We start from the raw sequence: 17,128 nt of genomic DNA on the forward strand, positions 1-17,128 counted from the left end.
ATAGGCAGATACGGTGGTAAGATTTCTTTCCTCATTCATTCCTTGGCTTTTGCCCTTCCTCTGTTTCTGTCCCTCTGCTGCCTGTGCCTGGTCTGAAATCCCTCCACTTGACTTTATTCACAGGGCTGCTTTCTGCCTCTGAGCTCAGAACGTCTGGAGGGCCAGACTGACCAGGGTCAGAGCCCGCTTCTCGTGTGTCCCTCCTTGCTGTCTTTTTTTCTGCTTTCCTCGTCTGGTTACTTAGTTGTAAAACTCTTTTGAGCTGTTTTGGTTTAGGATGTCCTATTCCTGCTTTTTCTTTTACTGTTGAAACTATGGTCAGACTCTTGGTCATTGAGGGCCTTTTTCTTTGCCAGTGAATCATTAACCTTGGGAATAAAAAGAAATCCCCCACATCCAGTCTGAGTCACATCAGTAGGAACGTGGGAATTAGAGCGGGAGCAACCAGGTAGCCAGGTGGACCTCAAGCCTGGAAATACATTTGCACTTTAGGGTGAGAGCCGGGCACACTTCAGCCTTCTCAAAAGGATGCTGTGGGGGAAGCCTTGTCTCAGGCTTTGAAGAGTCCCATTTTGGGCGGGGGGAGGAAAAACATTTTTTAGCTCCTTTGTGGTAAGGTGCAGATTCCTGAATCAACACAACTGTGCTTGATACCAACAAAAGTAGTACTGAGAGAATACTGTGTATGCATCCTGTACAAGGGGAAACTTTGAGCAAGTAACCTATTTGAATATAGTCACATATTTCTTCCTAATTTAACAAATTCTCATCTTGGGTTAGTTTTAGGTTTGGGTTGAGGGTTTAAGGACATCCCCACCCTCAGAGGTAGGATATATGCATCACACATCATGGCATGTGAGGACGCTCCGTAAGAGGATGGTTTGAACTTGGGGAGCTCATGGAAGTTGAAATGTGCTTCTGTTTCCTCTTTTTAATTTAGAGAGTTTAGAATCTATAGGGCTTAACTGCTTTCCCCATGGGTATTCTGGGGACTCTAAAAATGGTAGGTTCTCTGTGAAGGAAGATTCAAATTCCCACGTGCACACACAAAATTTGCACATAATTTTTGGCATGAAGGGCTTATGGATCCCTGAGAAAGAGTCCCAGTTATAGAGGAATGGTTAACTTGAAGTAATTTTTGAGGCAAGGACACTTTTAGTCTTACTAAATGTGCAAGGCTTTTTTTTTTTTTTTTAAAGATTTTCTTTAATTTTAATTTTTTTTTAAGAGGAGAGTGGGGGGCGGGGGCGAGGGAGGGGAGGGAGAGAATCTCAAGTAGGCTCCAAGCTCAGCACAGAGCCTAATATGGGGCTTGATCTCACGACCCCTGAGATCATGACCTGAGCCAAAATCAAGAGTCAGATGCTTACCTGACTGAGCCACCCGGACTCCCCTGAAGATTTTATTTTTTGAGTAATCTCTACCTGCAACCCGAAGATCAAGAGTCGCGTGCTCCCCCTACTGAGCCAGCCAGGTGCTCCAAGGTACAAGACTTTTTAAGCATAGCCGAGTGGTGTGGGCTATAGGCATGGACTCCACAGTAGCCCCTTGGCACTTGCTGCTGGTGATTGAGTCCTACCTTGTTCTGTTCCTCATTTGAAAGGTTGTTGCCCTTGAAAATCTTTGCTCTGGGATGATGATTCATCAACAGGTATTTGGTCATCTAGTACACATTCAGCTTTGTATAGTATACTGTTTCCTCCAGGTTCTGGTTCTGAAAACCAGAATGCCCCTTCTTTGAACTTTAACTTGTTTTGTCGAATATGGAGTGCGTTCTATGTATATAGTACGGTGTCAGATGGTAGCACAAGAACATGAAAATTAGAACCAGGTGTTTTTTTTTAAGATTTTATTTTTAAGTGATCTTTACATCAAATGTGGGACTCGAACCCAGAATCCTGAGATCAAGAGTCACAATGCTCCACCGACTGAGCCAGCCAGGCACCCCTAGAACCAGGTTTTGTAAGATGTATGAATGGTACAGGTAAGAGGTATTAGGTGAAGGGTGGGAAAGAACTAACATTTATTAAGGGATTATACTAGGCACATTGCGTGTTTTCTTTAACCTCTACACCCTCCATGTCCTAAATGGAAAATGGGGGCTGGCGAGAGGAACAAAGCCAGAGTTCAGGCCCAGTCATTTGGACCCTTCTGTTACAGATCGGAGCAGATGCAGTGGGTTAGCGTAGGAAGAGCATGGAGAGGAGCACCTTTGATGGAGTATCCTCAGTAGGTTAGCTTCATGATCTTTATGAAACTTCACTTATCCTCTGTTGATTACCAATCATAATATAAGTTTTTCTCAGTTGGTCTTTTTTCTGCTTGTCTTCTCCATCACTTACCTTCTTATGGGAGGTACAAGGAGGAGCATCAAGGTTATTATGTAGCACGGCTTTAGAATAGAAATCAAGGACCTGAATTCCGCACATTTCCCCTTGAGTGACCTCATGCATGCCACTTCTAAGCCTTCTTTCTGACACAGACAACTTGGGTGGTCTCTGAGGGGCTTTATGCCTCAGACCCTCCTGTGATTTTGGTGCAGAAAAATCAGTGGAGGAATGCCTTTACTTAGCTTTCAATCGACAGAGTGGGTCAAGGAGGACAAAAAAAGAGAGCAGGTTTTTAGGTAGAGTCACATTTTCTTTGAATATATGCCTTTTGGGGAGGTTTAATCTGTGTGTTTAGAAACCTGTTGGCCTGGGCTTTTGAATGCTCCAGATGGCTTGCACATACCTGAGTAGCAAGAGAGGCAGAACCTTTGTGTTGTGAGTCTTAGTAATTATTCGGTTAGGGACAAGCTTTTGTAAGTACCTCTCCTCCTTCACACGCCAAGCTCCTCCACAGCCAATTTCCTGTTGGCAAATTCAGTCGTTCTTCTCAAGTTGTCCCAGCAGCCTTTGCTCCCCTCCTTCATTTTGCGTGGAGCTCCATTATAACCCATATTGCATTGCCTTGTAGAGGTTTTCACGCCCATGTTCCCGGCTAGACTGAGTCCCTTAAACACTATTTTAAAGTGTTTGGTAGCACTTTTGTTTGGTAGCTCTGTTCTGTTTGGTAGCTCCTCATTAGCACTTGGGCTAATGTACGAGGTGCTCAGGATGTGGCTGAAACAGAGAGTATCGTCCTTAGCAGGAATGAAAAGGTATCATGTTTAAATTCATCTGAGACTGGGAGAAAAAATCTTTGCTCCTAAGAATCACAAGAATGTCTGGAGAAGTGACTGCTAGTCTGGAGATTCTTAGAAAAAGCGAGTAACAGACACTGGGATCTTAGCCAAAGAATGTGGACTTGTGCTCCTTCATTTTGACTTCATTTGTGCTCTGGTGAGGTCTTCTTTTGCATCAAGTCCGTAGGAGGATTTTACTCAAAGGGCAGGTTTTCCAATAGAAAATCTAGGGAAGGGGCACCTGGGTGGCTCAGTTGGTTAAACGACTGCCTTCGGCTCAGGTCATGATCCTGGGGTCCTGGGGTCAAGCCCCGTATAGGGCTCCCTGCTCGGCCAGAAGCCTACTTCTCCCTCTCCCACTCCCTCTGCTTGTGTTCCCTCTCACGCTGTCTCTCTCTCTGTCAAATAAATAAATAAAATCTTAAAAAAAAAATCTAGGGAAATATTTTCAGTTTCTAAACAACTTTATTAGTCTACAAATAAGGCTTTGAAACAGGGGGTATCTTAACCCATGTCTAAAGAAGAGTCTTTACCTCATAAGAAATGGTCCAGAATCCAGAGTAGGAAAAGGTAAGAAGTTCAGGGAAGATGCTAACCTAGAAACCACAGGCTGGTGGGCCTTGGGAACTTGGAGATACTTGTGCAAGCAGCCTTGGAGGTTTGAGACAATATTTGTGATAGGGATCCCAGGGCAAACGTAGGAAGGAAGGAGGATTGAGCTTCCTACTAATAAGCAAGTAGGGTCCTGGAACTTAGGAAATACAGTTAAGATGCATTTGAATAACTCTACAGGGGGGAAAAAAAGATACTTTAGCTTAAAGTTTCATATTGTTGATAGCACTATTTCCCATCTAGGTTTAAAAAATTATATAGACATTTTTATAATTACATGCATTAGTCAGCCTTGCTGTGGTAAGAGCTCCGAAAATTCAAAGGTTTGCAGCAAACATTAATTTCTAGGTCACGGTATGCGTCAGTGGCTGTGAGTTTGTTGCTATGGCTCTTGTCCACGGGGACTCCATTCTGGAGGCGCAGCCCCCGATGGGACATGCCAGTTTCAAGGCAGAGGAGAGAGAACCGGAGAGCCGGTGGAAGGGTGCGGAGGAGAGAGAACCGGAGAGCCGGTGGAGGGGTGCGGAGGAGAGAGAACCGGAGAGCCGGTGGAAGGGTGCGGAGGAGAGAGAACCGGAGAGCCGGTGGAAGGGTGCGGAGGAGAGAGAACCGGAGAGCCGGTGGAAGGGTGCGGAGGAGAGAGAACCGGAGAGCCGGTGGAAGGGTGCGGAGGAGAGAGAACCGGAGAGCCGGTGGAGGGGTGCGGAGGAGAGAGAACCGGAGAGCCGGTGGAGGGGTGCGGAGGAGAGAGAACCGGAGAGCCGGTGGAGGGGTGCGGAGGAGAGAGAACCGGAGAGCCGGTGGAGGGGTGCGGAGGAGAGAGAACCGGAGAGCTGGTGGAAGGGTGCAGAGGCCCTGATACTCTCTGCTCCCATCTGGTGTGTGTGCCGTATTGGCTTGTGTGCCTTTGGCTGGAGCAAGTCACATAGGCAAGCCAAAAGGAGGAGGGGTGGGGGTGGGGATGTGCCCTCCTGTGGACAGTCACTTGGCAGTAGTCAGAATGTATAATCCTCTTACAGGAGGGAAGCTAATAACTGCAAATGATAGTGCCATTCCCCATATAGTTTGTGTCCTTTCCTTTGTCACTGAACATTCTTACAGTTACATCAGTTCAGACCGATCATTTTAAAATGTTCTAAATACATCTTCTCCCTATTAAGTGTATTTCAATTTTAGATAATTTGGGGGGTTATTTGGGAAACTGACCTCTTGCCAGGGAGTGATGTGGTGGATCGCTGCATGTTTTCAAGTATTCTTCTCGGGCACCTCAGTGCAGGGAGCTCCACTGTATGGACATCATTGCATTAGCTAGAGTCTTCTGGAACAGTTTGAATAATGGGGTGATATTAGGTATCAGGATCTTGTTTCTGAATTTAGTAGACAGGCCTTTAATGTTTGCTGCTTTTCAAAAAAAATTATTGAGATCGAATTCACATACCCTAAAAATCATCTTTTTTAAAGTACACAGTTGAGTGGTTTTTAGTATATTCACAGCATTGTGCATACATCATTACTGTCTAATTCCAGAATATTTTTGTCACCCCAAAAAGAAGTCCCATACTCCTTAAGCATTCACTCCCTGTTCTCCCTTCCCTCAAGCCCCTGGCAACCAAAAATCTGTTTTCTGTCTCTATGGATTTGCCTGTTCTGGACATTTCATATGAATGGAATGATACATGTGGTCTTTGATGTCTGGCTTCTTTCACATAATGTTTTGAAGGTTCATTGTTGATGTTTTCTGATATAAACTCTTTAAAATATTTAGGAACTTTACTGTTGTTGTGTGTCCCCCGCCCCACCCCTGCATTCTCTTCAAAAGTCTCATCATATCCAGCCTGGTTCCTGGAAAAGTCTGCCATGGGACTGGTATTGGTTTTTGTTGTTTTGTTTTTTAATTAATTGATTTATTTTAAAAAGTCCAGTATAGGGCGCCTGGGTGGCTCAGTCGGTTAAGCGACAGCCTTCGGCTCAGGTCATGATCCCGGAGTCCTGGGATCAAGTCCCGCATCGGGCTCCCGGCTCAGCGGGGAGCCTGCTTCTCCCTCTGACCCTATCCCCTCTCATGCTGTTTCTCTCTCTCTCTCTCAAATAAATAAATAAATAAAATCTTAAAAAAAAAAAATTCCAGTATAGTTAACATACAGTGTTCTGTTAGTTTCAGGTGTACAATACAGTGATTACTCGGTGCTCATCACAATACGTGTACTCTTAATCCCCTTCACCTATTTCACCCATCCCCCCCACCCCCCATATTCCCTCTGGTAACCATCAGTTTGTTCTCTGTATTTTAAGAGTCTGGTTTTTGTTTGTCTCTTTTCTTATTTGTTCATTTGTTTTGTTTCTTAAATTCCACATATAAGTGCAACCATATGGTATTTGTCTTTTTCTGACTAACTAATTTCATTTAGCATTATACCTTCTGGATCCATTCATGTTGATGCAAATGGCAAGATGTCATTCTTTTTTATGGCTAAGTAATATTCCATTGTCTATATATACCACATCTTCTGTATCCATTCATCTATAGGTGGACACTTGGGTTGCTTCCGTATTTTGGCTATTGCAAATAATGCTGCTATAAACATAGGAGTGCATATATCTTTTTGACTTAGTGTTTCCATATTCTTTGCGAAAATATCCAGTAGTGGAATTACTGGGTCATATGGTGATTCTGTTTTTAATTTTGGGGGACCCTCCATACTATTTTCCACAGTGGGTACCCCAGTTTGCATTCCCATCAACAATGCACAGGGTTCCTTTTCTCCACATCCTTACCAACACTTGTTTCTTGTGTTTTTGAGTTTAGCCACTCTTTTTTTTTTTAATTTTATTTATTTATTTGACAGAGAGAGAGTACATACAAGCAGGGAGAACAGCAGGCAGAGGGAGAGGGAGAAGCAGGCTCCCTGATGAGCAGGGAGCCTGATGTAGGGCTCAATCCCAGGGCCCTGAGATCATGACCTGAGCTGAAGGCAGACACCCAACCGACTGAGCCACCCAGGCACCCTGAGGTTAACCATCCTGACAGGTGTGAGGTGATTATCTCATTATGGTTTTGATTTGCATTTCTCTGGATGATGAGTGATGTTGAACATCTTTTCATGAGATCATGACCTGAGCCAAAACCAAGAGTCGGATGCTCAACCGATTGAGCCACCCACACACCCCTTAGGAACTTTACTTTTATTTCTTAATTTTACTTAGCAATTTTAATGGAATGGCTGATACCAATTCATTACCAATGAATGATACCAATAAGCATTTTGGTAGTTGTACAAGGACATGATTATATCCAACAATGATTATATAATCAGTTAATGTAATAAATTGCATTAATACATTTCCTAGTATTAAATTATTCTTGATTTCCTTGAACATATTTGACTTGATCCTGGAATATTCTTCTTTTTAAAAATTGTTTTAATACACCACTTGCTGTTAACTTTATTGACAGTGTTTATGCTTAATATCTAATTTCCTTTTCTGTCCTAATATTTTGATATCAAATATAATTAATCCTCATAAAATGATTTAAAAGGTTTCTCCATTTTTTAAAAGTATGTGTCTTAGAGTATTTGAATAAAACAGAACTTACTCCTTGATGTTCAGTGGAGCTCAGCTGTACAACAATGGGGCTTAGCTTACCTTTCAGTAAAAGTTCTCTGACAACAGTTCTGTGCTATTTATTTAGATTTTCTACCTCAACTAAATTTCATTTTAGCCATGTATTTTCCTAAAAAGGCATCTATCTCATATAGACTTAGAAGTTTATTGGCTTAGTTATTTATAGCATATCCTTATAATTTATAATAATACATAGAGGTAAAATTTAAATAGTTATTGTCTACTCCCCTCCCCCACTCCCTTCTGTATTGATCAGGTTTCCTAAGTTACTTTATCTGACTCATCTTTTAGAAGGCTTGTAGTTTTTACTTCCTTCCATTTTTAATTTATACTTTAACTTTTTTATTCCCTCTTCCAGTTTTGATTTTTTTTCTTTAATAGGAGCACAAAGTAAATGTGGCCTAAAGTGTTCTATTTCATGGGATAAATCTTTTTCAAATACATATATTTATCTGCTCTTGAGGACTGTGCTACTTTCTTCGTGTTTTTGTCGTCTTGGGTCTGAATGATGAATTAACATCGGCTGGGTATATTTTTAGGTTTTCTTGTGTCTAATGAGGTAATGCAGGCGTGCCATTTGCCTCCTCTCAGAACAAGTGAATTATTGGATCTCTTCTGTTTCTCCATGATGTTAGAATTGTCTTCTTGGATCTTAGGTTGAGTTGAGTAATCAGTTGACAGTTGAGTTGAGTGATCTGTCAGTGGGGAAAAGAGTCAGAAGGAAGAAAGCCAGGGTCCTGGTTAGTCCTCTGGAAACTTGGCTTCATTTCTCTCTGTGTCTGGATCCAGTGTAGCCTGGCTTCCTTCTTGTTTCGAGTGTTCTCCCCATCTCAGTAGAACCTAGCTCCTTCAGTTGGCAGTCTTGCCTGCCTTGTGCTTGGTGGACCCTCCCAGGGCAGCTGACGAGCTGCCTTCATGTTCCTCTGACCTTTGTCTTGCATTTGCATCTCCACCCTTCATGGAGAGAGGAAGCCGTGTGGGCAGGCCTCCCTCTACTGGTGGTCCTCACATGGCCTATCTGCCTGTGCATGGCATCCCCTTGCCCACAGCAGCCAGCCACTCTGGTGGTCCTTCTCTGCCCCCCTGTTGGCCCTTCACTCCCCCATCCCCCCAGAAGATTGTCCTTTCAAATTAGAGTGTATATGAGGGCTTCAGGGCATTTTCTACTTCTTCGGTAACCTTGATAACCTTAAGTGACCTCAGGGACAGGGGTTAAAAGATACCTCCTAGTTCTTTCCTCACTTGTGTCCCGGTTAGATCCAGTAGAAAACCTTTGGAAGTTTTGGTATTTGGATGGCGTTCTTGCCTGGTTTCCAATCTCGTCCAATTCCAGTCACTGTTTTGCTTTTATTTTCCCCCCACTGCTCTTTCTTTTCCATTCTCTGGGTTGTTAAGTTAGTATCTGGAGAATGGAAAGAGGGAGAAAGCAAAGGTGCATCTGCCCAGCTCATGGAGTTTATCTAGGAGTCTAGATTTGTAATGTTTAAATGAGTGTGTAACATTCCTATTAATGTAAACACGATCATTTCCTGGTTATTGCTGGTGCCTCAAATACACTTTCCTTAATGATTTTACTATAGCTACAGTAACCCTTGTGAAAATTACAACTACATACTTGATAAATAAATGGATAAATATCCATTTTAGAAGGCTTGTAGTTTTTACTTCCTTCCATTTTTAAGGAAGGAAGATTTTTCCCCTGGGATTTTTCCAGGGCTCACTGTGTTCTTTGCTCTGTTATGAGCGTCTTTGAACAGAACATTTTTGGGATTTTCCCTTTGAATGTATTCTCTAAAGTGGGCTTAAATTCAACTTTACAGCAAAGTCAACAATCAAGAGTGTTCTGTTCACTTTGTGTAGGACATATTCATTCTTCAAGCATCTCCTGCGTGCTTGGCAGGAGGGAGGTACAAATGGAGACAAGTCAGGAACGGTATGTGCCTTCTCCCCTTCGGTATAAGGATGCCTGATGTCAGGCTCTTCTGAAACTAGATCAGCATGTTGCCCACATTCCCCTAATAGTATCAAAAAGAGAAGTTAGAGTATTTAAGCATGACTTTTTTTTTTTAAAGATTTTATTTTAGTCACCCAGTGCTCATCACAAGTGCCCTCCTTAGTAATCCCCATCACCTATTTCACCCATCCCCCACACACCTCTGTCTGGTAACCATTAGTTCTCTATAGTTAAGAGTCTGTTTCTTGATTTCTTGATTTGTCTCTCTTTTTTTTTTTTCCCCTAAGCATGACTTTTAAAAAATTAAATCCGTATTGGCTCCTAATGTATACCACTTTCTTTTCATAAACCCTGTGTATAATGTAATATAGAATTTTGCCAGTGACTTATGTTAATTTAATAATCTATCTCGTGGCTGGCTGACTACAGTGGTAGGTCTAATAACTGAAAGTCTTTGAACCAGAGGGGTTTCTGAAGCGGCTTATGTATGTGTTTCTCTTCCTAGGTAGAAAGGGGTAGAGGGGGGAGAAGAAATTCACTTATAACTGAAACCTGCATAAGTGAGAATTGATATTTTGGAACAATGAGGAGTTTTCATTTATTTATCAAGTATGTAGTTGTAATTTTCACAAGGGTTACTGTAGCTATAGTAAAATCATTAAGGAAAGTGTATTTGAGGCACCAGCAATGACTCTTGATACAATTTTTATTTTCAGCAGCATTTATTAAGTATCTATTGTGAACCCAGCCCCATAGTTTCTAGGGGGATTCAAGAAAACTTGCAGACAAGTTGATTTCACTTTTTTTTAGCACCCACTCTGTTCCAGGCACTGTTCCAATTGCTTCCATATACTAACTCACTCAATCCCATTATACCCGTTTTATAAATGAGGAAACTAGGGCATGGAGAGATTAAGAAACTTGCTGAAGTCACACAGCTTGTAAATAGTGGAACTGGACTTCAGAACCGTCTAGTCATTGCTAAGCTCAGTTTATTTATTGAGTCCCTGCTATTGGCAAGGGGTTGAGTTGGATTATTTCTAAGACTCATTCATTTATCAGGTACTTACTGAGCACCTACTGTATGCCAGAGGATAGCGGAATGAATAAGACAAAAGTCTCTACTCTTGTCAGTCAGTCCGTCAGTCAGTACATAATAAGTTTTCAGATAGTGATAGTCTTTGACTAACATAAAGCCAGGGAAGGGGCTGGAAAGTGATAGAGGGGTGCAGGGATATTTTTAGATTTTGTGGGCTGAGAAGGCCTGAGTCGTGTCATTTGAGCAGAAACCTATTTGAAGAGAGAAGCCAACCACATGGAATGTGAGGGGAGAGGAGTGATCCAGGTAGAGCGGCAGCGAAGACGGAAGCGCTGAGGCCTAAATGAGCCAAGACCTGTGCACCTGGAGCAGGATGAGCTAGGGGGAGAATGTCAAGGATGAGGTCAGGGAGAGTGATGAGGTCCTGTTGGCCCTTATGGGTTATGGGATGGAGTTTGGATTTGATTCTGAATGCGATTGGATGTCTTTGAGAGTTTTGAGCAGGAGAGTGACATGCTTTGATTTTTCAAAGAGCTCTCTGGCTGCAGGGTGGAAGCCTGACTATAGGGTAGTGAAAATGAAACAGGAGGCTTTTGTGTTGAGCCAAGGATTCTCTCACTTCTTGCATTCTGTAATTCATGTTGGTCAGAAAGGTGCTGCCGTTCCACAGCACCTGCTCGAGAACTTAGGTCTCTTAGCGAAGCACACCTTCTGCTAGAGGACTCTGATCCCTGACCTTTTCCTCCTAAGATTCTCATATTTTCCTTCCACGTTTACTTCTCATGGGGACTGTATCTTGAGGCGGAGTCACTTGGGGCATAACTTGTATTAAGACCCTCAGGGAAATGTTAGCTTTCCTTGATTGGCTTTAAAAACAGAAGCTTTGTGTTTACCCAGAAGGATTTATGGCCAGATAATGGCGCTGTGGGGCATTGTTGGGTTGGAAAAAGCCACACAAAAGGCATTCGGCTTGATAAGAACCTTGACCTCAGAACTAGAAACCTGGGTTCAGCTCTTAGCATAGCGATGACTAGCTTCATTTGGACTCGATACCTGACCTTTTGGAGTTTGCCTCCTTCTCGGTAGAGACGTTATCTGTCTTGCTAACCTCACAAGGCTGCCCTGAGCTGCGATGAAATAAGAACATGGAAGCATTGTGTACATGTGTGCCATGGAAAGCCCAGCTGGCGGGGTCCAGTTTTAGGAAATTGTAGACATTTGTAAGTCACTGGCTATTGGTATGTGCTTACATAATGGCCCGTGAAACACCTGATAGTAAGGGTGGGAGCGTTTCCCTGGTCACACAGTCCTAGGTGGAAAGACTCTTCAGTGTGATAAGATCTGTTTGCCTGACTCTTCCCTCCCCTCGCTCCACCCCAGTGACCTGACTTGAGAACAAGTTAACTTCCCGCTGTCTGGCCGAGACATCTCCAACCTTTGTGTGAGCTCTTTTTGGAAAGTTATTGGCAGAGATCCCCAGAGCAAAGGTCAGGTGAGTTGGCTTGGAGCCACTGGGAGACCGGCACACAGACAGACGCGCGTACACACACACACACACACACACACACACACAGGTAAACGAGGCACAGTCATAGTTGTTGGGGACTTGCGGTGTTTGTGGATGTTACATATATAAATAAATGATTAGAACTGTGAAAACTGCTTCAGTGGGAGTATCTTCAAAGAACTGAGAAGATTGACTAATTTTGTCAGGGGGCAAATCAAGGAAGGATTCCAAGAGGAGGGGGCATTTGAGCAGATTCCAGTGAGATACTTGGAGACCACTATGTAAGAAAGACGGGTGGCTTTGCAAGCAAAGGTGAGGGGTATGAAACAGCATGGTGGGTTCTGGAACGGATGCCATGAGAAACAAGGCTGGTAAGATCCTTCAAGGCCAGACAGTGCAGAGCTGCTGTGGGTGGCTTAGCTGACTAAAGATTTTGAGTTCTTTCTTTCTCTCGTGCGGTGTTCAGCCATGGCTAGAGCTGATTTGAGGCCCCACGTGCTAGTGTTGATGAAATGTAAGCAAGGCTGGGCCCCTGCAATGCCTAGCGTGGTGCCTTGCCTGAGGTCGGTGTTTAAACATTACGTACTGAAATGAGGGAGGCACGATGGTGATCACGGAGCTCCAGAGGCGATGTCCTTGCAGACCCCCAGGCACTGGGGCGCGGACAGTGCACACCCAGTGGTGTCTGTCTGCTGACAGAGCGGTCAGATCAGCTGGACCCTGCTGCTGATGACCCTGCAGTCCTGTCTGCAGTGAGGGCAGCTGCTGTGGGGTTTGACCAGCCCCCGGGCTGGGGAGAAGCGGAGAGTGGGGTCTCTTCCCACAAGTATCTTCTGTGAAAATGGTATCCGCTCAGTAACTACAAAAATATTTTTGACATTGCATAAATATGCATGTGATTAAATTCCCTGCAGTCAGTAGAAATGGAGACAAAGGAAGGTGCCTTCCTTATCTGTTTACTTTCCATCATCCACTGAGTGGGGGGGACATTGCCCTTGACTCCAGACCATACTTCCCTCTACCTTGTCACAGCCCTCTTCCCAGATGTCCCATGATCAGCTAGAGCTCATGGATGTGACTGCTGGGTTGACCTCTCATTTCCTCTGTGTTCTCTTATCTGGGAGCTAAGTCAAATCCAACCTACATACAAGAAGAGAATTCAGGGAAAGCATCTCCCCACCTCCGACCTGTGATCTGATGACCTGTGATCAGATGACCTGTGATCGGATGGTCAAGAATGTTTCCAAGCCTTTTTCCATGGTGTCCTGTCACTTTCTTGCCTTATTCCTGTCTTTGCCTCCTGATGAATTTACGGTGACATTCAGATGCGTTCACATCTACTGCTAGACAGGGCTTTGTCTGTTATTAAACCTAAAAACCAAAAAAGGTAAGACTGCACCTTTTTTGGATATTATAGGAACGTAACTTAATCAAGTGACTTCCTCCTAAGGCCTATAGAGAAAGAGGTCCATAATTCAAAAAATTTTTCCTTCTCTTTCCTTTCTGGCATTTGTACCTCTTCCCCACCCTTGTAAAGCTTTTATATTGTGGACAGATCTACACATACACGAAAGAGGAGGGGACTGGTGTCATGAACCTGCAAGTCCCAGCTTCAGCAGTTAGCAACTTTGGGGGCATATCTTGTATCATTTATATCCCCGTCTACGTACCCTTCATTATTTTGAAGCAAATATCACACATCCTGTCATTTAATCCATGAATATTTTATTTTTTTATTTTTATTTTTTTAAAGATTTTATTTATTTATTTGAGAGAGAGAATGAGAGAGAGAGCATGAGAGGGGGGAGGGTCAGAGGGAGAAGCAGACTCCCTGCCAAGCAGGGAGCCCGATGTAGGACTCCATCCCGGGACTCCAGGATCACGACCTGAGCCGAAGGCAGTCGCTTAACCAACTGAGCCACCCAGGCGCCCCTCATCCATGAATATTTTAGCATATATTCCTAAGAGATGAAGACTTTGTAAAATCATAATACTTTTATTATCATGCCTGATAATTCCTTAATATCGTCAAATAACTGATCAATATTCAAATTTCCCTGAATATCACAAAATCTGTTAACATTTTGTTTTAATCAGGATCTGCTGCAGTTGTTAATAGGTCTCTTGAATTGCTTTGTATCTCTAGGTGCTCCTCTGTCTTTTTTTTGTTTCTCCTTGCAGTTCATTTATTGAAGAAACTGGGTCCTTGGTTCTCTTTAATTTCACACAGCGTGGGTTCTGCTGATTGCATCCTTATAGTATGGTTTAACATCTCCCTCACTCCTCTGTATTTCCTACAAATTGGTGTTGTGTCTAGAGATTTGTTCAGGATTCAGATCCAATTTTTGGGTAAGCATGCTTTTTAGGTGGCCGTGTGAACTTCTTTCAGGAGGCACGTCATGTTTACTTGTCTCTTTGTGATGGTTGATTGAGTTTTTAAATGTGCCAAGTATTTAAGAGGGTTCAGATCTGTTAATGTTTCCCTGGGCCCAGGTGGTGGTCTTGAGAAAGGGGGAGAAAGAGAATGCTCTCGTGGTGTGCTCCTGGCATTCTCTCTCCGTTGAAGTCTGACGATGGTGGGGGCTGTTAGGTTCTCTGTCCCTGAGCTGTGTGCATCTTGGAGGTTCCTTCAGTGCTTGCTGGAAGATGAGTCGGCATGAATTTGGTGCAGAGCACTCCCATAGTTTGTTTCCCTCAGTCCCAGAAGACCTGTGCACTCAAGAAACACTTAGTAGGGAGAGGCTCAGTTTCTTTGAACGTTTACTTTTGTATGTAGAGGTGTTTCTTGGTTTGGCTACACAAGGCACTTTTGCTAATGTTCTCCAGACAGTGTGTTTTCATTTAATTGTAAGGTGACTCTTTCCTTCTTTCAGGATCTCATTTTGCCCAACGGTGGTACTCCAGCAGGTACTTCGAGTCCAGCTTCTTCATCTTCCCTTCTCAACAGACTTCAGCTTGATGATGACATCGATGGCGAGACCAGAGATCTCTTTGTCACAGTTGACGACCCCAAGAAGCATGTCTGTACGATGGAGACCTACATTACGTATAGGATCACCACCAAAGTAGGTCCCTTCATTATCTTCTGCCCCTGTTGAATGGTCTTGGTGAACTGGAGACCTGCCACCTGATTCCTGCCTTGGTTTCTCCCTCCCTTTGTAGGACTCGGTTCACCTTCATTCCAATGGTGGGTGTGGCTTTTTGAGAGACTAGATGTATTCAGATTAAAAGGATTCTATGTGAATTTTTTCTTTTAAAATGAAGGAGAAATTGTGACTATAGTCTTTCATATAAAACATTTAATCCCTCTACTTTCATTATTTTTGGTCATAATACTATTTAGCAAGTTAATATCACATTACTATTGAAATTTATGCATCATTGTATCATCCTAAATCTCTGGTGAGACCATGGTTGTAATTTGGTGTAATTGGAATGGATCATAGGGGGAGCGAAGTAAGAGAAGGATGGGAATGAAGGTTGATTGCCTTTCTGCTATGGGCCACACGGGTAGTGAAGCAGGGGGCTGAGATTGACTGGCTTAATGTTCACACCGACCCTCAAAGGTAGATCTTGTGGTTACAGTTTTAGAGATCAGGAAACTGAAGCAGAAACTTTAAGTAACTTGTTCATGGTTACAAAGTTGGTAACCAGGATTCTAACTTGAATTTTTAAGGACTGTCAATCCAACATTTTTATTTTCAAACCCATACTCTTTAACCTAAATTCCACTTATTGTATTTTTAAAAAAAATTTTAATTATTTGTCAGAGAGAGAGAAAGAGCACAAGCAGGGGGAGCGGCAGGCAGAGGGAGAAGCAAGCTCCCTGCTGAGCAAGGAGCCCGATGGGGGACTCTATCCCAGGATCCTGGGATCATGACCTTAACCAACTGAGCCACCCAGGCATTCCAACCTAATTCCACTTATAAAAGAATAACTTTAATGTGTCATTTTTTACTTTTGAAAATTATTTTCTCAATATTTAAAATAGCATTACAATTTTAGGTTTTGAGCAGGGTTTCTCATCCTTGGCAGCAATGACTTTTTAGATTGAATAATTCTTTGTTGTAGGGGGTGTCCTCTGCACTGTAGGGTGTTTACCAGCACGCCGACCTCTACCCACTAGATGCCAGTAGTACCCTCCCCCAGCCCTCGGTGGAGACAACCAAAATTGTTTCCAGACATTGCCAAATATTCCCTGGGGGGACAGTGTTACTCCTGGTTGAGAATCACTGATCCAGAGGAAGAATAACAATATTTACACTATTAGGAGAAAGTATACACGATCACTTTACATATATTAATCTATGTGTATACTTCTAACTTGTGTTACTTGATTACCAATTTATTATAAAAGGATATGGGAAAACGAAACCCAAAATGGAGTCGCTTGCCCCCACTACAGCAAACCAAGACTGATTTACAGTTTCAACCTATCCTAGAGTCATCACTTTATATTTTTGAATAAAGTGTTTTATTCAGGAAACCATCCTGTTTGTGATATCCCCCCTCCACCACAGGCCACATGATGAAGAAGGATTTACAGATATTTTTAGAAGTTTTAATAGATTGAGGGCACCTTAGTGGATGGTATTAAGAGAGATATTTATGAACATCTCTTCTGTGCCTTTTCTCTTTTTCATTGCAGAAGATAAGTTAATTTTTCACTTGAAAATTTAGTAGGTTCTGTACACTCAAATTTTGTTTCTTCATCTTTTATTGGATGACAGTGCTGTATTTTAAAAATTATGCAAGTATTATAAATGCTTTATTGTGAACAATAAAGTAAATGATGATAAAGACCAAATACAAGTCTTCCTTAGCCCTCCTCACTTATGTTGTTCTCGCCAAAAGCAACCATTGCTAAAATTTGGCGTATGTCCTTCCCATCCTTTTTTTGTGTTCACATATGCACATACATAGTTAAAATATATATAATTCAGATTTCTGTAATTTTTTTTTTTTAAAGATTTTATTTATTTATCTGTCAGAGAGAGAGAAAGCACCAGCAGGGGGAGAAGCAGGCTCCCTGCTCGTGGGACTCTATCCCAGGACCCTGGGATCATGACCTGAGCCGAAGGCAGACGCCACCCAGGCCCCCCTGTAATATTGTTTTCTAACCTTCCCCTCTACAGTATTTTTGAAGACCTTTCCATGTTCATATGAATAGAGAGCTTAGGTTTTCAATATCTGCCTAATTATTTATGCAGTGATTATACAGTATCT

General features: G+C 42.8%; 1 protein-coding gene across 1 annotated transcript in view; it reads left to right on the top strand.

Annotated features, from left to right (window-relative positions):
* The window catches only part of SNX30 (sorting nexin family member 30), a 109,023-nt gene that overhangs the window by 33,723 nt on the left and 58,172 nt on the right, over nucleotides 1-17,128 (top strand). Inside the window, exon 2 of the mRNA XM_036122001.2 lies at nucleotides 14,776-14,967. Coding sequence (XP_035977894.2) covers nucleotides 14,776-14,967 — 192 coding nt within the window. The remainder of the gene's footprint in view (nucleotides 1-14,775; nucleotides 14,968-17,128) is intronic.

This window comes from Halichoerus grypus, chromosome 14 (genome assembly GCF_964656455.1).
Source record: "Halichoerus grypus chromosome 14, mHalGry1.hap1.1, whole genome shotgun sequence".
NCBI lineage: Eukaryota > Metazoa > Chordata > Mammalia > Carnivora > Phocidae > Halichoerus > Halichoerus grypus.